General features: G+C 46.6%; 1 protein-coding gene across 12 annotated transcripts in view; it reads right to left on the reverse strand.

Moving 5' to 3' along the window:
- The window catches only part of HMBOX1 (homeobox containing 1), a 163506-nt gene that overhangs the window by 20666 nt on the left and 116964 nt on the right, over window positions 1-25876 (reverse strand). For 6 of the 12 annotated variants that reach the window (XM_053249006.1, XM_053249057.1, XM_053248998.1 and 3 more), the window contains 4 exons: window positions 20946-21099; window positions 7200-7282; window positions 4939-5034; window positions 123-217 (listed from right to left, as the gene is read on the reverse strand). In XM_053249006.1, the coding sequence (XP_053104981.1) occupies window positions 123-217; window positions 4939-5034; window positions 7200-7282; window positions 20946-21099 (428 nt within the window). Of the gene's footprint in view, window positions 1-122; window positions 218-246; window positions 1054-4938; window positions 5035-7199; window positions 7283-20945; window positions 21100-25876 lie in introns of those variants that run through there. The other 6 variants (XM_053249072.1, XM_053249039.1, XM_053249064.1 and 3 more) reach the window with 4 other exon arrangements.

Below are 25876 nucleotides of genomic sequence, written 5' to 3' on the forward strand. Positions count from 1 at the left end.
AGACGCAAAAGCAGCCACCATGAAACCCCCACCACCACCACCAGCCACCCCCCAATAAGAACCAGTGGCCTGCAGGAGGGACTATCCATGCTGGGGCCACCTGACCTTGCTCCGATACTTACCTGCTCGGAATAGTCATTCCCGTCTACGTCGTCACTGTTGGAGTGGCCTCCGGGACTTTGTACATCTATCCCATGACTCTCCAGGATTGCTGCTTCTTCGAAAAAAGCAAATGGATCCCTGAATTATCTGCTGCAGGGTTACCGATAAGGATGAAGATGAAAAATGGGAATCCTCGCAAATGAGGCACGTTATTTCTTGTAAGAACCAGAAATAAAATACCCAGAGCTGTGTGTACTCCACGCTAAAAAAAGAAAAAGAAAAAGACACCCCGCAAAAAACCTAAATTCTGCATCTAGGCAATCTGCACCAATGAAAACTGAATTACGCAACATCAATCATGCAAAATAACAAAAATCAGTCAAATTTGCTCCACTTGCATTTATGATGCAAACAGAAAAATTGCATACACTGCCATATTTTGCATAATTTATTCTTTTTCCCCCCCCTAATCCCAGACAAGGACAGAAGTCTAAGCACAACACAAGTCCAGACTCCTAACTAAAGGAATCTTTTTCAGCCGCTTCTCTGGCTTCCAAGATTTCAGCAGGCCCCATCTTTGTAGTCATAAGGGCAAGGAACTTTAGCTTTTCAAATAAAAGCCGCATCAGCAAGAAGCCAAATTCTGCACACAACATTATGTTTTGCACTTTTTCTGCTCTCTTGTGGAATCGCGACTTACACACAGCCCTTCCTACCAAACAGACTTCAAGCCTTCATCAGGAAGGAAAAAATAATAACTTGATCAGCAAAGCCATTAACAGCAAAATTCAAACGGAATTTCTCTCTCTTGGTCTGCGAATATCTGAGAGTCATTTTCTTTTCTTTTGATGCCTCATTGGTTCTTACAATAAAAACACACCCTGCAAGTGGGGGTCCCATTTTCGTCTTCATTTCAATATGGTGCAAGCCCTGTTTGTGCGTGTTGTTGGACTGTTAAAAAAGGAAAATTAATTTTGTTGGAGCACAAATGCTGATTTATTTTTTTTTAAGTTGCAGAAGCAAAATCAATTCTTAGTTGATGAATTTGTTCAGAGGTAACACCACGGATGTATAGCCAAGGCTAAATTCAAGATCTTCCCCTGGTCTCAGGGCCGGTCCAACACATGCCTGTGCCATCTGAGAAGCGTGCCCAAGAATCCTTTGCAACAACAGGACACTGAGGTGCAGCTTTGAGCATGCACAGCTACATGCAAGCCACTGTTGTGGCCGCATTTTCACTGCCGTTGCAAGGCATTCTGGGGGACACCTCTCAGGTCACATGCGACTTCACAGAGTCTGCAGAACTACCATCTCCCTAAGTAACCGCTTTGCTTGTGTGTGCAGTTAGACAAAGGGCACTAACTCCAGGATACTCTTGGGGGGGTTTCTGCACTCAGATATCACCAGCTGTTTGGGGATCTTGCCACTGTATCCTTAAACCAGCACAAGACCATAAGGAGGACTTCCCTGGGGGCTCAGGCCAAACGGAGTCCACCAAGCCCAGCATCCTAAGTCGCACAATGGCCAAACGGAGGCCTCTGGGAAGCGGACAAGAAGCGGATGAAGGCCTGGCAAGAACGACTCCCCTGTTCTCTGTCCCCACCGGCAACGGGTATTCAGAGAGGGACACGGCCTCCATTCCATTCGGACCACATGTTCTGTGGCAGTGGGTTCCACGCCCTGCTCATCACTTTACACATCTTAATGGCATCCCCACATTCATAGTCTTTCCCCCTCTCAACTCAAACACCCCCAGGTGCTTTAGCCTAAGGGCTACCAACCTTGGGTCCCCTGATGCTGTTGGACTACAACTCTCATCAAGCCACTCATCATTGTGGCTGGGGATGATGGAAGTTGTAGTCCGACAGTAGCTAGGGAGCGCTGCTTTAGCTTTCGATCAAGGGAGGCTGCTGCAAGCATTGATCATCGTGGGCTGCTCTCCTCTGCAGGCAGCCGGTTTTCGATAAGGAAGCCCTTTCCTTCCCACATTAGCCTTTGCTCCTTGCTGCGCCGTCCAACACCCCCCCTGAGCCGCTCCCCAGATGCTCAGAAGGGATCCACCAGTGGTTCTCCTTTATAATTCCCCCCTCCCTTTTCCCTTCCAAAACACAAAGTTTCTGGAGAACAGATTTCCAATATGCCTGCGGGGGAATTGCTGAGATAATATATGTGAATGCAATTTAAACATTCTGAAGCACAATATAAATGTACCAATACAGAGGACAGTTTTTCAGAAGTTCAGATCTATTGGGAAAGAATGACTCTGCTTGCAATAACAAGAGTGGAGAACCTGGGCAGTAGGTTTGGGATGTGTGCAGAGGAATGCAGGAAGGGGGAAATTATCCGCTTACTTCCAACTTATTAGCAGCTGCAAACTGATCACTACAGAGGTTTGGGTGTGGGGCAGACAGAAGAAAGAAGATACCCACCCACCCGTTTAAAAAGTGGTTGGAGAATGTTTGGGGCACGAAAGCCATAATTAAGCCAGAATGCTGAATTACATTTGGAATGAAAAGAAAACATTCATGGGGCGGGGGGGAGTGCTTACACTATGGATTCCCCCCCCTCCTTGGAAAAACTCAAGGACATGCAGTTAATTTTTGTAATTAATAGCATGAACCGTGTCTATACAATGGATGTTGTACAGTGGTCCCTCTACTTACGAACTTAATCCGTTCCGAATGCACATTTGTAAGTCGAAAAATTCGTAAGTCGAAAAGCGGTTTCCCATAGGAATGCATTGGGAACGGATTAATGCGTTCCGGAGCCTAGAAAAAAGACCTAGACCCCCAGTAAGGCTTGCAAACTGCACAGGAACATTTCTTTTCAAGAATAAACAGGCAGTAAACAGGCAGGCAAGTCAAGGAAACCGCATGTAAAATTTGTAAGTCGAGGAAACCCCATCTAAAAATTTGTAAGTCGAGGAAACCCCATCTAAAAATTTGTAAGTCGAAAAAACCGCATCTAAAACCGGATCTAAAACTGCTGTTTGTAACTCGAAAAATACTTATGTCGAGTAGTTTGTAAGTCGAGGGACCACTGTATTTTCTATGATCAGTGCATTCAAGGTTTTTTCCCTTTTGTACACAAATACACTTTGTTTGGGGGGAATTTTTTTTAAAAGAAATATTTATGTCTGTTACTTTACTACAGCCATCTTAAGGGGTACAGCAGGGAAATGCTTGACTAACAAGCAGAAGGTTGACGGTTCGAATCCCCGCTGGCCCTATCTAACCCCAGCACAGCATCCTTCCCGTGGCTGTTGGTGTCAGCCTTATGTTTCTTTTTAGATTGTGAGCCCTTTGGGGACAGGGGATCATCTTATTTATGTATTTTTCTATGTAAACCGCTTTGAGAATTTTTTTGAAGAGCGGTATATAAATATTCGTAGTAGTAGTAGTAGTAGATCGGGCAGCAGCAATATAGGAAGATGCTGAAAGGCATCATCTCATACTGTGTGGGAGGAGGCAATGGTCAACCCCTCCTGTATTCTCCCCACAGGGCTCTGTGGGCGCCAGGAGTCGAAATCGACTTGACAACACACTTGACCTTTACCTTCTACTTTACCATAGATGCTGTATAAATGCTCATAACTGTTACTAGTCTGTACAACATGCCCAGAGTGCTTTATTCCATTCAAGCAGGGTGCCAGGGCAGAGTGGGGTGGCAAAAAGAAAACCTGGTATAAGCGGGGAACTGAATTGAGAGGCACCCTGGGCAGCACACAGCAGGGGTCTCGGGGCACTGAAATGACCACGACGCTCCGATGGCACTGCAGTCAGACACATTTCTAGCAAATAAGGTCTAGGACAGTTCTGAGCACCCCAGCAGTTGAGGATGCAACAAGCCCTTTCCTGGAAGGAGCATGGTTTCCAAACATTTCTACATCCCGGGAAGCCTTTTCCAGAACTCCTCTGGAGCCTCTAGACCTTGACAGAGACCCTTGCAAGAGACCCATATTCTAAGGCAGAGGTTCCCAACCTTGTATCCCCAGATGCTGCGGAACCGTAACTCGCATCATCCCCAGCCACAGTGATCTCAGGCTCGGGAGGATGGAAATTGTACTCCAAGAATACCTGGGGACCACAGGAAGCTGCCATATACGAACCCAAGGTTGGAAGCCCAAATTCTGAGCTGCACAGTCAGCTCAAGCCCAGCCCTTGCCTGATCCTGCCTGTTGGGCTTGACTACCCAAGATGAACTCAGAGGCTGCTCCAGAACACACTGCATCTGCCCTTGCAGCTCTGGACTGCAGGGGAAGCTCAATAATGGTGGGTGACCTGTCTCGCAAGGACACCAGTCCACCTTTACTCATCTTCTCACCAAGGAGCCTTCACAATACCCTAGGAAATACTGTCTGGAAGCCACTAACCGAAAGGGGCCTGAGTGCAGGTCTGAGAGGAACGCAGGCCGACATGTCGCTCAAGAGAAGATGTCCTTGCACAAGGTGCAACCATGTTTGTATTTGCCCAACTAAGAGCACAACCTGTGCTGCCACACCCCATATGTTTGGCAGCGAACTTTTGCGCACGAGCGCAGAAGCACAATTCTCAACATCCCCAAGGTTTGGTGCACCTTTGTGATCTCTCACCAGCACAGATCTGCTCACTGCACAAGCACTGCATTAGTCAAGATGTCAGCCACAGAAAAAGAAATGCATATTTTTGGAAATCTCTGAACATTGACATGTATGTGTTCAACAAGCCTTGGGAACAGATTGCGGGAGGCAAAAGCTCTGTTTGCACCAAGCCCTCTAAATTCCACCTTTAAAAATGCCGCAAAGACCCTCAATGTCCCCGCTAATAAGCTTCAATCCTAGGCTGTCTGATACATTACCAATATTGGCTCGCCTCTTGATTTCCTTCCTTCGGTTGGCAAACCAGTTGTACACCTTGAGAGAGGTAACTCGCTCCAAGTCCGACAGCTTCTTTCCTGTGGAAAAGAAAAATTGCTCATATGTTTAATGTATTTATTCTGATGGATATCTACGCCACTTTCCCCACAAATGTGGCACAAGGCAGCCAGCCAAACAACACCAAAACTGCATAAACACAATAAAAAATAACACACCCTAAAAATGTATCATTAAAACTATACCAAAAACTGCAAGAGAACCAAACACACTGGCCGATAAAACTGTCAAATGAAAGGAGGCCTTGTGGAACAAACATGTTTCCTATCACAATGAAAGCCTTCTCTTATAATCAGCAAATTCCTCTGCCTGCTCCCAAGGGTTTCTGCCTGCTTGACGAGGTCATCTGAGGGGGCTCTGCTCCGGGTGCCGACAATGAGGGAGGCTCGGTTGTCGTGCACGCAGGACAGGGCCTTCTCTGTTGCTGCCCCCAGACTCTGGATTGCTCTCCCAGTGGCCATTCGCTCCTTGGACTCTGTCATAGTTTTTAGAAAGCTGGTTAAATCTTGGCTTTTTATCCAGGCCTTTACATGATTGTTTTATTGCTGCGTCTATGTGTTTTTATCCATGTATAGTTTTATGTGTTTATATATTATATTTTTTAATATCAGATTTGTTTTTATATTTTTAGCTAAATACTTTTAACTCATTTTTATTATATGTGTTTTAACTTTTGTAAACCGCCTTGGGATTGTTTTTAATGAAAGGCGGTATATCAATCTAACAATAAAACTAACTAACTAAATACATAAAATCTGTCCTGTGCCGCTGCAAGCCTGCCACGCAAGATCATGCTCTGCAGTCCAGGGCAAACACTACCCTGTACAAGTATCCTACTCCACGTACCTTGAACACCTCAGGTTTCATTTTTCAAATAGCTGGAGTATCGTTTTTGTTGCTGCTGTTCTTTAAGGGCAGGAGCACTAGTGCCAGCAGCCACCATAAGCAGATGGGCACCCAAAAGAAGTGAGAGTCGGCGGGGGGCGGTTTCAATTCAGGGGCAACCCTGAACCAGCCAACTTCTCCAAACACACACACACACCCCACCGCCATGCACTCTACATATGCCCTCCTTGTAGAAGCACTCCATCTCCTGCCATCACACCAGAAAGGGAACAGCAACACCCAGCGTTCTCCATTGAGGGGAAGAGCTTATAAGTTCCAGGGTGGCCGGCTTCTGTGGCTCTTGGGGCTGAAACTCTGAACATCAAGAGTGGCCAACCTAAAGCTCGGCAGCTGCTGTGGGATTACAACTCCCATCAACCCCCCGCTGCAATACATTGTGGCTGGCAATGTAGTCCAACAGTACGTTGGCCGCCACCCTTGCTTGTATAGGTTGTTTGGATTTCAATGGCACTGTCTTATAGCCAAATCCAGTTCTCTCATATTTCTCATTCCATTTACAGACTGCAAAGAGTTACCATGGACCTGAAAATCAAAACCTTCAACGCAGCCTCATTTTTATTTTATTTTGAAGTAGCCTGATGCATTTGGAGCTATGTATTTTAATTTTTTTTAAAATGCTTTCAAAGGTCAGGAAGTTTTCTTTTTAAAATTCACCTTTCTCTCCCTCCCCCTCCCCTCTCCCTTTTCTAAAGGAAAATATTCTTGAAAAAGAATGGCACTTCTGGATCCTTTTTTAAAAGGTTTTGCTCAGGGTTCAGAAGAAAGGAAGATGGCTCTGGGCTTCATTCCCTTGCCTCAGTGGTCCTCGGCAGGAGCTGCTACTTTGAAGGGCAGTGAGGCTAAAGAGCGACACTAACTTTGGCTCCTGCCATTCAATCCAGAAGAATCCCCAGATGGTGCCTGGGGAGACCAAAAATGAGGATAGGAAATTTTGCCAGACTAATCCAGGCCTCCTGTGGGAACCATCCTATTTCTCTTCCCAAAACTTGATTTAAATGTGCTTTTATTGTGAGGAGCTTTTGTAAGCTGTATTGGAAGCTCCTTGAGGCTAGAAAGCAGGATATAAGTGCTGAAATGAATAAAATTTGGCTTCCACGCTGCCTATGGCTATTTCGTGTCTTTGACGTGGATTCGTGCAACTCTCTTCTTCTGGGCCCTCTCTGAGATCAGACATGCAGGGGCAATGTTGTAGGTGGCAGGGAGTGAATGAATGAATGAATGAATGGGTTTGTCCATCCATTTATCTATCTATTCATTTATCCATCCACCTGCTCCTTACCTGGCTTTTGAATCACAGCATTACAGGCATTTGCAATTTCTTCTCTTTTGGCCTCATCAGGATACTGATTCTCATTGAAGTAGCTGCAAAAAAAGGAGAAGAACAAGAAGTTTTCAAGGAAGCCAACTCCTTCCCTCAGCCCCATCCTAAGTATTCATAGATTCATGAGAAACTTTCCATCTGAAAAACATATGCAATACATAACTATTGGGGGACAGAACTCCTCTGTTGTTCAGCTGCATTGGTTACCAGTTTGTTTTCAGACTCGGTTCACAGCGCAGATGCTAACCTTCAAGCCCTAAATCATCTGGCACTACAGGATACCTAAGAACCGCCTCGTCCCAGATGTACTTGTCTATATGTTCAAACCAACCATTTGAAACTGCTCCAAGTGTCCCTGCCACCACCAGATAAAGAGGCAGCTGGGTCACAAAAGGCACAGGGCCTTCTCAGGCACGGCCCCATGACTTTGGAAGACCCTTCTGAGGAAGGCCAACCTGACCCAATCTCATCTTTCAACAGGTGAGGAGACTTAGCTCTTCAGAAGAATCTTTGGATTATGGCAATGTTAGCTGCCACTGTGGGATGTGGCTATGGTTTTTGGAGTTATATTTGGAGTTGTTATTTTAATTCACACAGTGGCCCACCAGATGCCTCTGAGAAGCTCACAGGCAAGAGGTGAGGGCATGCCCTCTCTCCTGCTGTTGCTTCCCTGCACCTGGAATTTAGAGGCATCGTGACTGAGGTTGGCCTAGAGCCACCAGACTAGTAGCCAGTCTAAGGCCCTCTTCAAGCCATCCAAGCTGGTGGCCATCACTACATCCATGTCAGAGGATGCCATAGATGAATTATGCGCTGTGTGAAAAAGCACCTCCTTTTCTAAGTCCTAAATCTCCCGACCTCCAGTTTCATGGGATAGCCACTGGTTCTAGTGTTGTGAGAGAGGGAGACAATTTTTCCTCTGTCCACTCTCTCTACTCCATGCATCCTTTTATACACCTCCATCATGCCTCCCCATAGCTGCTTCTTTTCCAAGCGAAAAAGGCCTAGATGCTGTAGCCTAGCCTCATAAGGAAGGTGCTCCAGGCCCCTGATCATTTTGGTTGCCCTCTTCTGCACCTTTCCCAGTTCTACAATGTCCTTCTTAAAACAATGACCACTACATGGCATGGGTTTCAGACTACTTTGAGCCAGTGAAGCAAAGGAGGCGAGGAAATTAAGAACCAGGTGAATGACTGCCACAGCCCACAGAGAAGCCTTCGTCAGATGCCATTGTGCTTTTTAGACAAAAGGTGGCTGTCAGCACCACAATGGCTGATCAGGGAAGGAATCAAATGATCTCTTCTGTGCAGAGTGACACTAAAGGATTAAAATGAAAAGTGGCTGAAGAACTGTATGTGGGCGGAGAATGCACAGGGACACTGAGAAAGATGGAAATATCCTTGAAGCGGTTTCATTTTAGCAATGCTGTGGAGGCCTAGAAATATTGCCAACTCAGAGAAATCTGCACTATCGGGGGTAATGTAAACAGAGCAGCAAGAAAGAAGTATCTTGGGCCATGGCCCTAGGGCAGTAATCCTTTGTCTCTGGACAAAATTGCCTCTGTGTAACGCTTCATTTATCTCAGACAAAACTGATCTGTACCTGTTGTTTAAGGCAACACATCTCCATTGATTCTGCAGGCACAGAATCCCATGTGGAATTTTTCACACTTCCATTTAAATAATATTTTGTGGGGTGTAAAGTGGTTTAGTATGCTGCGTTTTGAGGATATATGAACTGGTAGACTTTATTAAACTTTTACACACACTGCCACCGGAAAAATAAATACTATAAAGCCTCCATAATACTTTAGACTCACTTCAGTCTCTCACTGTGTTGGTTAAGGCAGCTTTGCTTGGCGTGAGTAGGGACGTAACAGAACTCCCAACACAAACCAGAGGTTCAAAACAATTAACCAAGAATAAAATGGATTAGAAATGGTTTTGTATGGCTCTACCAGGCTGTAGGATATTGGACTTGCTAGTGTTACAAGGTTACACTTTGCTTTGTCACAAGAGACTCCTTAACCTTTAAATGAAAGTCTAAACCAGGGTTCCCAACCAGTGTTCCCTCTAACAGGGATTTCCAGATGTTGATAACTACAAGTCCCAGAATCCTCAGCTGCAATGGCTTTTGCTTGGGGATTCTGGGAGTATGGAGTTATGTATGTAGTTCAGGTATGTAGTTCAACAACATCTGGGAATCCCTGTTAGAGGGAACAGTGTTCCCAACCTGTGGTTCTCCAGATGTTGTTGAATTACAACTCCCAATATTCCCAGCCACAATAAATGGTGGCTGGTGGTCATGGGAGTTGTAGTTCAGCAACAACTGAACTACAGGTGACTGGAAGAGATGCTGTGGGGTAGGAGTGCATTTTCATATGGCTTCCCGTACGCCCTTCTGGGTTGAGAAAAGACCTTGGCTAAGGCTTCTGTGCACTTCTCCCCTGGCCAGTTGCTATCTGGTGTCTCTGCTCACTTTAATTGCTGAAACATCTTGCACCTGGGCTGAGTAGGTGGGTGAGAGCCACGCCCGTCAGGATTTTAACATCTAGCCCTTACAAAGACAAGCAGCACTGGAGGCTCAGCCACAGGCACAGGCCACCTGTAGGCAGCCACCAAAGGGTGGTGGGCCTTTGGTGGCGGGACTGAGGGCTGGGGCCAACCTATTCCTGGAAGGAAGACTCCCGCTCATCACACTATTGTTGCCTAGTAATTGGCTGGGGTCTGGTGCAGGTATGCGTCTTGGGTTGGCCAGAGATGAGAAGATGAGGGATGACTCATCACCTCTTTGACCTTGGAGAGTAGTGCCAGGCAACAACCCACAGAACCTCATCTTATTACTCTGCAATGCCAAGTTAGTCTAAAATAAGTCTGAGATCATCCATGACTTGATTATGCATGAAGGGGCCGACCGGGTGCGCATAACAGAGTCCTGGTTGGGAGAGGCTAGTGTTCCAGTTTGATCCCAGATTCTCCTGGCAGGATACTCCATGGTGAAACAGGTGAACGGATGTGGGCAGGGAGGTGGGGTGGATATAAGAATACCATCTCCCTTACCAAGATCCCTGTCAGGGAACTGACCTATACTGAATGTGTGTACCTAAGTCTAGGGACCAAGGATAGACTGGGACTTCTGTTGGTGTACTGATCACCCTGCTGCCCAATGGAGTGCCTAACTGAGCCGACGGACCAGGTTGCAGAGTTAGCATTGGAATGGCCCAGGTTGTTGTTGTTGGTGGTGGTGGGGGACTTCAGTTCATTTCAGGACCGGGTTGTCAGGAGCAGCTCAGGAGTGCAAAGCGGCCATGATGACTATGGGCCTCTCCCAATTGGTTTCTTGACTGACACATTTTGCTGGTCACACTCTCGATTTGGCCTTTTGCTCTGATCAGGGTGGTCCGTGGGTAGGGACTCCTATCATCTCCCCACTGTCATGGACGGATCACCATCTGGTTAAGGTTGGATTTGCAACCACCACCCACCTCTGCAGGGATGAAGGACCTATTAGGTTGGTCTGCCCGAGAAGGTTATTGGTTCCAACAGAATTCCAAGAAGACTTCGAAGGGTTTAGAAATGGCTTTTGCTAGTGGTTCTGTCGATGGTCTGGTGCAAACATGGAATAATGAACTCACTAGAGCAGTAGACACAATTGCTCCTAAGCATCCTCTCCGACCTGCTTCAAAGTCAGCCCTGTGGTATTCGGAAGAACTACAGGAGCTGAAGCAGTGAGGTAGATGACTAGAGCGCAAGTAGAGGAAAAGTCAGTGCGAATATGACAGGTCATAACACAGATCACATTTGAAGATCCAAAACTCTCTCTGGTTTCTCAGGTTGAGGCAGTGGCCAGGAGTGCTTTTCATCAGCTTCGGCTGATATGTCAGCTTCATCCATTTCTGGAAGCAAATGGCCTTAAAACAGTGGTGCATATGCAGATAACCTCCAGGCTTGACTGCTGTAATGCACTCTATGAAGGGCTGCCTTTGTACATAGTCCAGAAACTACAATTGGTACAGATTGCAGCAGCCAGACTGGTCTCTGGGACAACCCAAAGTGACCATATAACACTGATTCTGAAAGAATTTCAATGGCTGCCAATATGTTTCCAAGCAAAATACAAAGTGCTGGTTATTACCTATAAAGCCCTCAACGGCTTGGGTCCAGGGTACATAATCTCCTTTATCATGAACCCTGATACCTATTAAGATCATCTGAGGAATCCGGTTACGGTTGCTGCCGGCTCGTCTGGTGGCAACTCGGGGTTGGGCCTTTTCTGTGGCTGCCCAGGGCTTTGGAATACACTCCCTGTTCAAGTAAGAGCTTCTGCATCTCTGATTGCTTTTAAAAAGACCCTTAAGATACACCTGTTTTCTCAGGCTTTTAATTAGAAGTAATTTCAAACTGTTTGTTTTACTCTGTGAAATTGTCTTGTTTTATTCTTTGGTCCAGGGTGTTTAAGAGAGCGCCTTTTTCTGTTATGAACTCTGCCACCTGTTATGATCTTCTGAAGAGGTCCAGTTACGGTTACGGCTGTCGCTGGCTCATTTGGTAACAACTTGAGGCTGGGCCTTCTCTGTGGCTATCCCGGGGCTTTGGAATATGCTCCCTCTTGAAATAAGAGCATCTCCTTCTCTATTTTCAGGAAGACCCTCAAGACGCGCCTGTTTTCTCAGGCTTTTAGGTGAATTAATTCTAATCTAATGTTTTTTATGAGATTGTTCTTACTGAATTTTGTGAAATGTTAACTGTTTTTACTCTGTTTTAGATTGTGTTTTAAATTCTGTACACCGCCTAGAGATGGCCATATCAGGCAGTATAAAAATATGATAAATAAATAAATAAATAAATCTGGAGGCGCACGAGTTGGGAAGCCCTAGTCTAAACCCAGCACTTTCACGAAAAGCCAGCCCTTGTTTCAGGTTGTCTTATACTTGGAGGCACAGAGCATCGCCTCTTTGAGACAGACTGTCCCTAGCCAGACCCAAAACCCCAACGGTCTCACCAACGGACAGCTCAGCAAGGCTCCAACCACATCTGCATTAAAGTACAGAGCCGTAGCCCCTGCAATGCCAATTCATCACACTGCTGCTGTCTAAACAGGCAAGATTCTGCTCTCCCCCAACCTTCCCCAGAGATCGGCTCCAATGGGTCTGCCCTCACACTTCCCCTCCTCCCTCCCTCCCCCCTCAGCTCTTCCCAGTTTCACTCTGAGCCTCCTCAAAACAGCACCCCCCCCACACACACCCTGGAATCTTCAGCCAGAGCTAGCCAATCACAGCAACTCTTTGAACAGATTGGCCTTCCCCTGTGGAGCTCTTCCATTGGCCAATTCAGGATGTCACCTAAATCCCTACGTTTTTGGTAAACCCCTCCTATATTCTACCAAAAGACAACCATGGGGCTCTGTGGTCACCAGGAGTCGACACCGACTCGATGGCACACTTTACCTTTATTCTCTGTAAATACAGTATAGACGGACCTAGAACCTGCCAGCCAAGTCAACAAATGCTTCATTAAGTTACACTGCTCCAGCTCACCCAGAGGGGGGGAAAAGATACAGAATGTAACTCTGAAAGAAACAGTCCCAGGAGACTTCACCGTGCTCTGGAACAAGGACCATATCACTTCCATGTGTTGGTACACAGCACTGGCAGTTTCTGCTTCTGTTCATGCAAACACCAAGGAAGGTGAGACTGCATGGGCAGAAGTGAAGAGCAGAAAGGAGCAAAGTTATCTCAGGATACTCTGTCCTTCCTAAAGCAGAAGTCCTGCTTCTCTATATGGCGGTCAGAGAATCTGAGAAACTGGTAGGGAGCAGGGGAAGGTCCCATTCTTGTACTGTTTAGCTGAGCAACTAGTTCAACAGCAGAGCAGAGCCATACAGACCAAAGGAGGGAAACGTGCCATCTGATGTGAAATAGTGACCAAGAGAGAGAGTAGCGGATCAGGAAGCCCCTAGTTCAAATCCTGCCTCTGCCATGAACTCACTACATGGCCTCTAACAAGCCATTTGCTCTCAGCCTTGGGCTTCCCCATCTGCAATGTGGGGGTAATAATACTGGCCTACTTTACAAGGTTGTTGTGAGAATGACAACATATGCCTCAGTTGTACCGATTTCCCTGTGGCTGTTATGTAGCTGAGGACACTACATTAGTATTTTATTGTCGGTTTTAAAATTGTATGTTTGGGATTGTGAACAGCCTCCATGTCCTTGGGAAAGTGGTACATAAATATTTTAATACATAAATAAATACGGTGAAGTGGGATTTCAGAGCTGAGGGATGGAGGCATCTTCTGCTACCACTACAAATATTTATATACTGCTTTTCATCAAAAGTTCTCAAAGTGGTTTACACAGAACAAACAAACAAACATGGTTCCATGTTCCAAAAAAGACTTGTAGTCTAAAAGGAAACAAGGGAGGCACCAGCAACAACCACTAGAGGGATGCTGTGCTAGGGCTGGGCGAGGACAGTTGCTCCCCACCACTAAACAACAGAGAATTGCCACTTTAAAAGGTGCTTCTTTGCTCAGTTAGTAAAGGTCACTGAACAAGGAGGTAATGTATGTGACAAGGTATAATAAATAGAACATAACAAAAACAAAACAAAACAAAACAGATACACAACAACAAACAAAACAAAACAGATACAAACAGATAAGCATTTAGCACACAACACGCCTGATCTGACAGTCACTGAGAAGAACCGGGTTTTGATAACTGATACTGAAATCCCAGGGAATAGGCAACGAAAAACAGTGGGAGAAAACAACCGAATACAAGGACCTTCAGATTGAAGTTGAGTGGCTCTGGAAAAAGAAAACAACAGTGGTGCCAATCTTTGTTGGTGCCCTTGGTGCAGTGCCAAAAGAACTTGAACACCATCTTGACACCTTGGGCATCGATAAAATTACAACACATCAGCTACAGAAGACCACACTACTCGGGACAGCACAAATATTACGGCAATATCTTTAATTTTCTTTTAGTTGTCCTAGACCCTTGGAAAGGCCCAATAATTGAAGTGCCAAATCCAGTCAACAACATCTGACAGACTCTGTGTAAATAGCATAACAACAACAATAACAATAACCATAACAACAACAACCCTGTATTATAACCACCACCCCTGCTAACTGGGCAAAGAGGCACCTTTTAACGTGGTGATTCTCTTTATTTAGCAGGGGGGAAGTAACTGGCCCTCTCCACCCCCAGCACAGTACTTCCAGTGACTGTTGCTGGTGTGTGTCTTATGTTTCTTTTTAGATTGTGAGCCCTTTGGGGACAGGGAGCCCTCTTATTTATTTATTATTTCTCTGTGTAAACCACCCTGAGCCCTTTTTGGAAGGGCGGTATAGAAATTGAATGAATGAATGAATGAATGAATAATAGAAGAAAAAGAAATAGAAAAACAACAACAAAATACAAAGATCTACAAATGGAAATTGAAAGGCTGTGGCAGAAAAAGACCCAAATCATCCCAGTGGTAATTGGCGCCCTGGGTGCAGTTCCAAAAGACCTTGAAGAGCACCTCAACACCAGAGGGGCCACAGAAATCACCATCAGCCAATGACAAAAAGCAGCTTTACTGGGAACAGCCTATATTCTGCGACGATATCTATAACAACAACAACATTGACAATAAAATCCAGCCATCCCAGGTCCTTGGGAAGGACTCCATGTGTGGATAAAACAAACCAGTCAATAACACCTGTCTGACTGTGTAAACAAGAAATAATAATCTAAACTTTATTTGTTAGCCACCCCATAGCAAGTTGTCCTCTGGCTGGCTTACAACACAACAAATATTTATATACCGCTTTTCAACAAAAGTTTCCAAAGCAGTTTACACAGAGAAATAATAAATAAATAAGATGGAACCCTGTCCCCAAAGGGCTCACAATCTAAAATGCAACATAAGATAGACACCAGCAACAGTCACTGGAAGGATGCTGTGCTGGGGGTGGAGAGGGCCAGTTACTCTCCCCCTGCTCAATAAAGAGAATCACCAGCTTAAATGGTGCCTCTTTGCCCAGTTAGCAGGGGAGATGTTATGCTGTGTAAATGTTGTTAACACAACATTAAAACATGAGATAAAAACACACATTAAATCATAAGAGACCAAAAAGGGGGGTGGGGATACAAAATACAATCAAAACAATTTAAAAAACATTTTTATCAGTTACAGTCACATAAAAAAACATTAAACTTTAGATTTGAAAAAAGACCTGAGTGGCGTCTAAAAGAACAAAGTGATGAAGCCAGGTGAAACTCACTGAGCAGGCCATTCCATAAACGGGGTGCAACCACCAAAAAGGCCCTCCCTAGTACCCACCTGCTTCATCTCGTTTGGCAAGGTAAAATAAGGTAATGTATGTGACATGTTTTGAACACACGAGAGCACAAAATGTGCTAAGTACTATTACTGCTCACTTCATCTTCTTTCACAGAAACAAGGGTGAACAGGTTGCTATAGTTTCTACAGGTGTACTACAAGAGGGTACGTGTGTGTGTGTGTTTGCAGATTCCTTATTATAAAAAGAGCACAAGGCTTCTGTTCACTGAAGTAATGCACAGATATCCTAGTGTGCTTTGCTTCCTTACAGGGCAGGAGCTTAGTACCAGGCAAGGCAAAATATTTTTTTCAACAACCACCACTGCCTATTGCAGGTGAAAGTTGCAATGGAACAATATGGAAGTCTGCAAATCACCCAGAAGACACACTCGTGCACAGCCCAGAGGGTGGAAGTAAAACTCACTCCCCGGGCCAATGAGACTACTCATGAATACACCTTTCAGAGGTTCATCTTTATAATACAAAGAAGAATAATCTATCTATATAGTTCTCCTGGGTGTGCCTTGGAATGTGCGTCCCAGCGCCCAGCTGACTGGCTAGGCAGCGGACGCACCTGATTGGCTGAGGAGCACCCAGGAGGATTGGTTGCTGCAGCCGTGGAGGCAAGGCCCAGGAGGGGGGAAAGAAAGTGGGGGTGGGGAGAAGAGGTGGTGGGGAGGAGAGGCGGCTGGGCCCAGAAGTGGAGACTGGGGCAGAAGGTCGGGGGGAAGAGGGAACCGCCAGACCCAAAGAGCGCACAGATCCTCTGTGCGGGGTTGGCTAGTAATGCTTTTATTAGGGCCAACCAAAAAGTAACTCAGCACCAAACAGCAAGCTTTTGAGTCCTATGGAATTCTTCATCAAGCTAGGACAGATGGCAAACAAAAGGATGCAAGGCTGGGGGAAAGGTGGGGCATGCTGGAGGGGGCCCCTAAGAGTCTGCAGTTTTTGGAAATAGTAAAGGTGACGCTTGGTGGGTTTTATTCATAGCGGGATCTGCCTCTGAAAGGTGTGAGATGGTATCAATACACACCCACCCACCTCCACACACCCCTACCTTACTCTGCCTAATGTAGCTGTACATGGTTTGGCTTTTGGTGTGTTTGCTGACAGTATTAACTTTTCATTTGATAGCTGCTCTGAGTTATTTTTAGTAAGATAAAGCAATATATCATTTTTCAGTATGTCAAATGCCTACATAAATCTTGCCTGTACAACCACTAAACCAAAACACTGCTCATCAGCCATGGGCGGTGCATTCTACAACCTACTTGACACCCCGACCCACACCCACAGGATGTGCACGGAACCAGTTGGGAGGCCCTTTATGGGCCTCCAAACCAGTTTGAACAGCAGGCAGTTCTGCCGGTTTGAAAGCGGGGGGCGGAGGGAGTTCCTCCTTTACCAGAAGTAGGCGGAAGTTTCTGACGCATCCGGCACATGCACGTAAAGGGAGCAGCGGGGCGGCAGGGAGATATGCTGCTGCCCTGGTGGACTTTTAAAACATGGAGCTCCAGGGAGGGGAAAGCGGAGGGAGGGGTAAGTGCACCCTCCCCTCCCCTTAAAGCGGGGCGGGGGGAGCCCACCTTCAAGCCTCCCCCACCCAGTTCCGTGCACATCCCTGCTCCACATCCCTGAGACCGTCTTCCTGTTTTGGCAGTCCCAGGCAGGTGGGCCTCAAATCCAGATCCCACGGCGGACGAATAGCTCAAGCAGCAGGGGCAACCCGGCTGTGCCCTGCCTTAGCTTATTATTCCTTCCTCCAGACCTTGAGTTGTGCACCTCCCCATGTCCCTCTGCCCCACTGGACTGTTTTGCAATGGGCCTCCTGGGTCTAAGATGCTAAGAGGTTGTGGCCCCAGTTTTTGTGGCTATCAACAGTCCTCTTTATTCTGACCTTGGAGTTCACCAAAAAGCTTCCTTCAGATCTAAGCCAAAAGTCAGCAGTTGCCTGTCTCAGTTGCTTATAATCCTGTCTCTCTATGGCATGACTTCTGAGATGACTTGTCAGAAATGCAACGTTTAAAGTGCACTGTCTTCAAGAGGCTATAGTTGCCTGTTTATTTCAGAGTATGCTGTGGCTGATGCAAATTTTACAAACGTGTAAACACACTTGGGCGGGCAGGCATGCGCACACACACACACACCCCACAGGTAATAAGGATATCATCCAGAATCTGCCTACCTGCCTGCAGGACTATTCAGAGTCCTGCAAATCCAAATACACGGGAAATTGCTGTGGAAAATGTAGCACTGGGGATGGGGGTTGCTGTCATTTTCAGACATTCATTGGTCTGAATTTACATTGCCACAGGATTGACAATGGGATAATGCGGTGTCTAAGACCACATGTTCAAACCGCATCTCTGCTGTGGACACACTATTTATTTATTAAATTTTATACTGCCTAACCCAGATGACTCTAGGCGGTTCATGTGAAAAAAGAATAAAAATAAAACAAGGAACTCATTATAACGTGAGTTCACATGAATACAAACAAATAATCCATTAAAACATATAATAATTTAAACAGTTTAAAACCTTTTAATATCGCTGAAGGCTAGGCTAAACAAATGTGTCTTTAGGGCTCTTTTAAAGGCTGCCGATGTTCTTAAATCTTGCACATCTATAGGGAACGCATTCCACAACCTAGGAACAGCTGTGGAGAAAGCCCGGCCCCGAGTCGCTGCCAGATGAGCTGTGGCAGCAGGAGACGGACTTCACTCTCAATGACCTTAAAGGGGGGGGGGATCGTGCTGGAGAAGGCATTCTCCCAGGTAATCCAGTCCTATGCCATTCAGGGTTTTAAAGGGGGGTCCTAAGCAAATCCCTACTTCAAAACCTCATCCTTGCCCGCTACGATTTCTAAGGCACAAGAAATCCCCTTGTTTAATCTATGATGAGTTAAAAATGATGCCTGACGAGTGAAAAAGATCTTGATGAGTATTATACCGACATCGCTCGAGGAACCATCCAAAAAGTAAAATTTGTGTATGGCTAGTGAACTGAGCCAATATTTATTGATGCCAATGTGAGGGCAAAAATACCCATCTACATTACAGGGTTACTGTACAGTGGTGGTTTTCACACACTGTTCTGGGGGACCCTGAGGTTTACTCGGAAGCTTGCTGGCAGTTTATCAATTAATATAATCAGTAAGAGCAGACTGGCTTCCCTGAAAGGCATTTCCACCACTCATTCTCTCTGTGGCGTGACTTGGCAAACCATGGCACTATTTTTGAAAGTCACGCTGGGGGACCTTTTGAGGGCCAGAAGACAAGATGAAAACACCTCCATAAATATTATGACTTTAGTAAGCCAGAGGTTGCGGGTTCGAATCCTCACTGGTATGTTTCCCAGACTATGAGAAACACCTATATCGGGCAGCAGCGTTATAGGAAGATGCTGAAAGGCATCATCTCAGACTGCGCAAGAGATAGCAATGGTAAACCCCTCCTGTATTCTGCCAAAGAAAACCATGGGGCTTTGTGGTCACCACAAGTCGACACCGACTCGACGGCACAACTTTACCTCAAAATGCACATGGGAGCACTGGCTGTGCTACTTGGGGCAAGCTTAGTTCCAGTGGAATGACATCTAGGTGCAGCCAGCATCCTGTGTGATCTGAGCATGCTCCCTAGAACACCTCCCAGAATCCTCTTGCAACTTGAAGAGGTTCCGCACTGGACACACAGCAGTTGCTCAGCAGACAAGTCAACCCAGGGAGAGTTCCCTGGAGTGACAAAAGCTGCTGTAAGAATGACTGAAATGACGCATGTGAATCACTTTGGAGCCTCAGCATTAATGCGCATATTTTATATTGCTTCTACATCTATTGTTAACCACCAGTCTGAGCTTGTGGGACAGAGCAGGCTATTCATGTGAATGAATCAACTCACAGATTTCCAAGCCAAACGTCAATTTCCGCCCAAAATGTTATCCATAACACCTTTAGCTCTATTCCCAGTGGGGAGCCAGCCATCCCAGAAGGTCAGGGCATGGGGTGGGGGGAGCTTGGCATATTCTGCAGGTGGGAGGTGACCAAGCAGTGGATATTCCTGCAGGCCAAGGGGCAGGACATCACAGACGCAGCAGCACGGAAGAGCTCACATTGCAGAGATCCAGACCACACCCCACCTGCAGCTTAAATATAGTCATTTATTTGCTGGAGCCGCTGGTTCTCTTTAACCTTCAGGTCATAAATATTCCGAAAGAAATCTTTTTTAAAGCAAGGAGGCACAGGGAGGAGAGCAAACCCGAGCGACCAATAAAGTGTTCTGGGAGACATTCCAAAAAGGCAACGAAGGAACAAGAACTCAATGACAAATGGCTGAAGATGCTTACAATTTACAAGACCGGTCTCGCAAGGTGGAGAAACACCAAGGCCCTGGTGATGCCCAGGATAGGCACTGGCACTCTATTGACAGAATTGTCATTTTTGTTACCTACCACTCCCAATTAGCTCCTCTCCAGGGAGCAAGAAAGTGAAGATCCCATCTTAAGGATCTACAACCCGTCCTGCTTCCCTTGGACATGCCTTGGATTAGGGATTCTCAAACCTGGTCCCCAGATGTTGTTGGGCGACAACTCCCATAATCCCCAGCCACAATGGCCTTTAGGCAACGATATCTGGGGACCCAGGCTTGAAAACCCTGCCTTGGATGGGAGGCCTGTCCTTACACATACACACACACACACACACACACACACACACACACACACACACACACACACTCCCTCCCCCGCTCCCCCCCCTCCAAATCCAAATGGCTACTCACCAGCACCAGGGGCCTACTAGCCCAGGAACCAAGCCCTACAACAAACATCAGTGCCAACTAGCTACATAACTACTCACACCACTTTATTCCTGGATCAAGTAACCTCAGTGATACTGCCAAAGGCACAGTCTTTTGCCAACAGTGCTCTTCCATACGTATATAGTACATGGCTCAGCTGGGGTGGTCAGCATCATGTGTGGTGAGGAATGCTCACTGTGATCTTTGACAAGGTCTACCCCTCTAGAGATGGGAAAGAGGGGGTCGCCTCGCAAGGCTTTCAGCTATTAGGGCACTATCACGCTTTTATAGTCCTGGCCGTCGGGCCCGCAGTGGCCAAATTTGCAATGGTATGTTAGAAGCTTTTAAAGGTTTTAAAAACACAAACGCTGCTATAAAATTTCATTGATGTTGTCGGAGCCACAACATCAACCCACGTTGTGGGCTTGGCTCATGGACTAACAGGACGTGCAACCACCGTCTTGCTAAACACTGAGGAAGAGGAGAAACACACCTCTCCCCATCGGTAATGAAGTCAAAGATGGCGCCCTGCCCACACACAGCATCCACCCAGCCCTTGGCCAGCCACTTACCTTTCCATGACAGCCAAACATTCCTTCCGCCAGGTGAACCTGCTGCCCCGCCGTAGCCGGAAAGTGCCAGAGGTAGCAGTGACTGGGGGAGGGGTCTGCCTCCATTCTGGTTCTTCTACCGGGATGGGGGCCGGCCGCATGCTTAACGTAGCCCCTGAAAAGGCAAAGCGGAAGACAAAATGTTCCTGAATGAACCGAATGCCACGCTCTGCTTCTCAGCCTTGCTGATGAAAGGAACAACTCCAATGGGGAAAGACTTGGTTTCACTCGAAACTAAGACTGAGACAATGAGTGGAAAAGCCAAAGAGGTTCCCACCGGCCCAGAGAGAGCGTGGCGAGGCAGAACCCGGCTCTGTCAGGAGAGGCTGTGCCTGCAAGCCACCAATATCCTAACCCCCACGCCTCCCCAATTTGTTTTCTGCACAAGAGCCACAGGTGTGCAGAGATACTAAATGAAAGGCCTTGGCCCATGTGCTGCACGGCAGCCGGTGGGTGGGAGAAGGGCTGCATGATGGGAGCCTTCAGTGGACCTGCGGCGAGGGCTTCTCCTGCACTTGAGCACGTGCGGTGGGAGATGCAGGAATACGACCCTCAGGGACACATTCCTGAAAGGGGGAAGCCTTTTGCAGAGAGGGGAGAGAAGCAAAAAAAATTGCACCCCCTCCCCATGTGCTCAGCTGCAGCAGGGCTCACCACAAGTACACTGAAGGCTCACTGCAACCACATAACCCTTCTCCCACCAACCTGTGGCTGCACAGCATGTGAGCCATTGTGTTCTAAGAATCTACTGCAACCCAGGCACAGATCATTATGTGAGCCAACACTACTTACTAATTAATTGCTAACCTCACACTCTCCATTGACACACCCCCCCGCACCAACACAATTCATACAGTCAGCCTAATAGTTGTGTACTCCAGGTCCCTACACCCAAATCTTTTTCTCCTTATCATCAATCATCATCATCATCAGGAAATGGAATTCACTCCCTAAATGCTTGCCAATGGGCAGTAATGGGCTGGATGAGGGATAACAAATTGAAGCTGAATCCAAGCAAGACGGAGGTGATCATTGTGGGGGATCAGAGAATCTGAGGGATGATGAGTTAGATCTTCCTGTGCTGGATGGGGTTACACTCCCCCAGAAGGAACACGTATGCAGCTTGGGAGTGTTCTTGGATTCAGGCCACACCATGGTATCTCACCCTGGAACCAGGCCTCACCTTGGTATCTGGTACTCTGGTACTGACTTTCCATGAACTTCAGTTGATTCGACAGCTGAGTCCATTCCTTGATGGAAACAATCTCAAAACAATGGTGCCTCAGCTGGTAACTTCCAGGCTTGACTACTGTAATGCACTCTAAGTGGGGCTGCCTTTGTATGTAGTTCAGAAACTTCAGTTAGTTCAAGATGTGGCAGCCAGACTGGTCTCTGGGGGAATCCGGAGAGACCATATTATGCCTGTTTTGAAACAGTTGCACTGGCTGCTTTATATTCCGGACAAAATACAAAGTGCTGGTTATTACCTTTAAAGCCCTGAATGGCTTGGGTCCAGACTACCTTAAAGAGCACCTTCTTCTGTATGATCCCCATTGCACATTGAGGTCATCTGGAGAGGTCCGTCTCCGGTTACCACCAGTACATCTGGCGGCGACTCAGAACCGGGCCTTCTCTGTAGCTGCTGCTGGCCTATGGAATGCACTCCCAGCAGATATCCTCAGTTTAGGCTCACTGTTGGCCTTTAGCTGAGGTAATGCCTAGGGAGGTCATGGCTGCATGCCAAAGCCAGCACTCTTACAATCAACAGCACTGAAGGCTTCAAAGGCTGCGATCTAGGTTTACTTCTGGTTTTGCTTTTTTTTTTTTTTTGTCAAGTTTATCGGATTCCAGGGGCAGAATGGCAAAGCCAGGTGTCACATTTTTCATGTGCTACCAAGACAGAGCATCGGATGCATCGGACAATGACCCGATGCAATATAAGGCAGCTTCTTCTATCTTAATTATGCACATGGGTGTTACAAAAACTTTGCATTTAAGTCAGCAGGTACTCCTGGGGCAAATTCGGGATTTATTCATTTTTTAGCACAATATTAAAGGTTTCTGCAAAGCAAGAGGGCTTGCCTTCGAGGCCCTCTCAGAATCCAGACTCTCCTCCCCCCACAGAAGATTCTTCAGAACCTGCTTCAAAGCAGAACGTGAAGAGAATGAATTTCTGCACTGCTTAGCATCCAGGTAACAGATGCAAAGTAATTCTATCGGACTAGTGTTTCAAAGATGCTTCTTCGTTAAAAGGAAGGCCCCCCCCAAAAAATCTATACATTCCTTCTGCCCTAAGTCTGCTTTCATGTAAATCACTTCTTGACAGCTCTGCTTTCAGAATATAAAACGCCTTCCCCCACCCCACTCTCAAGATCAGAAATGGTCAAACAAAAAGCAGTACGGTTGAGCCGTTTGGCCACCTCCCTCAAAGCTTGGCAACGTCAAATCTCATGTTGGTCCAACACTCAACAGCTCTCTCATGCCAATCAACTCTAAACTGAGAGCAGGGGTGCCCTCTGACTGCACCAACTGGGCCCCTTGGCTGGAATACAGAAGCAGGGGGTCTTGGGGGACACGTCCCATCACAACAAAACCCCTCTTTAGGTGGTTTGCCAGAGAAAAAGCATTCAACATAACAGTTTCTCTCTGCACCAGCACCGGATGCCCACTGGTCAGGTTATATTCTTTGGCCCTTCAAGATAGGGCAGGCCAGCATTTTCAACTGTTGTGACCCAGCACCCAGATTTCAGGATTATCTGTCCAGGAGTCCCTAAATGTGAAGAGTCCCGCTGGTTCAGACCAAAGGTCTATCTAGTCCAGGGGTTCCTAAGCTTGGGTCCCCAAATGTTGTTGGACTACAGCTCCCATCAGCCCCAGCCACAATGGCCAAAGGCCACTTTGATGGGAGCTGTAGTCTAACCGCATCTGGGAACTCAACCCTGAGGGTCCCTGATCTAGTCCAACATCTGGTTTCCAACAATGGCCAACCAAAAAATCCCAGGAAGCTCAATAAGCAGGTATGGCGGAACGAGGCTTAGATCTCTTGGGCTTCTGTTAAATAAACCCTGTATTGTTGTTAATATTCCCAAACTTCTTTTTGTAAATAGCCCTTTATTATGCATGAATTACAAACTATATTATATTCCCCAAACTGCATGATTGTAAATAGGATTCTATGGTTGCAAATCCCTGTGCACGGAGAAGGCTGGCAGGGTCAAAAGATCAAACTTGTTTTTCTGTAGTTTGACAGTTGATTTTTGGAGGGGAAAGAGAGCTTTTAAAAAATGGAGGAAAGTTTTGTTTGCTCTAATTGGTTGGCTTAAAAAACTGTTGGACCAGAGAAACTGTATATATTGGGAGAGTTCTGAGAAGATTAAGAACATACAGACAGCCCTGCTGGATCAGGCACAAGGTCCATGTAGTCCAGCATCTGGCCCACCAGATGCCTCTGGGGAGCCCACGGGCAAGAGGTATGTGCATGCCCTCTCTCCTGCTGTTGCTCCCCTGCAACTGGTATTGAAAGGCATCGTGCCTCTGAGGCTGGAAGTGGCCCACAGCCCCTTTTAAATGCACACAGGTTGAGCACAAACAGCTCATCCTGGCCAGGCCTGCTTTCTTGCAGGAGAATTTCTTATTAGCCCTGGAAATAATTTATCACCTGAGACCAGGGAGGTTTACGGACTCTTCGGTTATCAGACAAACACTTCCCAACATGACTTCTATCAACTCTAAAATCCACCCTCAGCTTGGCCAACGCAGAGAATACTGCATTTCTTCTGACTTGGGCTTCTGCATGCAAAAGACCTGTGTGTTCCACCTGGTGCTGCAGATGGGTCCAAATAATTGCTAAGGAGTGTGAGAGAGAGTGTGTACAACAGGCAATATCGTTCCTTTGTCCGAACAGTCCTTGGTGATATGAGAGATGCCAACTCTGACTGAAGCGATTCCTGGAGATTTTGCCCCCAATTATTTTCACAATAGGACCGTTCTCATGATCCTCAGTAGGGTAGGAGATGCACTCTACCCAAGTTTGGGAGCTCTGCACGCTCCACTTTTGTGATTGTGTGTGAGGGGAAAACAAGGTGGGGGGGAGGAGGTGATTGTCTGCAAGGCTCACGCTGGGTAGTGGGGCTTTTCCTCCTATCTTATTTAACAGCTGGGTGCAACAGCTGGGCAAGACAGATACCTCCTACCCAGCAGAAGCCTCGTTGATTATCATTCCCCTGCTAACTGGGCAAAGAGGCACCATTTAACATGGTGATTCTCTTTCTCTAGCAGGGGGAGAGTAACCGGCCCCCTCCGCCACTAGCACAGTCCCTCCAGTGACTGTTGCTGCTGTCTATCTTAGGTTTCTTTTTAGATTTGTGAGCGTTTGGGGGACAGGGAGCCATCTTATTTTTATTTACTATTGCTCTGTGTAAACTGCCCTGAGCCATTTTTGGAAGGGCAGTATAGAAATCAAATAAATACATAAAGAATATAATTCCCCGCTGCCACCTTGCTTTTTGCTCACAGGCAGTCACAAAACAGGAGCATGCCCTGCTCCCGAACTTGGGTAGGATCAGTCTCCAACCGTACTGAGGATCGTGAGAACAGCCCTAATATCAAGTTATTAAAATCCAAGTCGTTTGCTTTCAAGAATCACCTGGAGCTTGAGGCTGATCCCTGGCGATCCAGCAGCCCACACAGTGCTCCCTGAAATCTGTTTGGCACCTAGCAGTCTAATCTAAGGCCCATCAACTGTCAACTTTGGGGTCTGAACATCACGCCCAGCTCTCTCTCCCCCAATCCCACCCACCTTATCTTGCTCAATATCCAAGCTGAAGAAGCGTTTTGAAGAACTTGAAAGCTTGCCCACGTCTTGATGACCTTTAGTTTATTCTATCTTTAAT

This window comes from Hemicordylus capensis, chromosome 1 (genome assembly GCF_027244095.1).
Source record: "Hemicordylus capensis ecotype Gifberg chromosome 1, rHemCap1.1.pri, whole genome shotgun sequence".
Lineage (NCBI taxonomy): Eukaryota > Metazoa > Chordata > Lepidosauria > Squamata > Cordylidae > Hemicordylus > Hemicordylus capensis.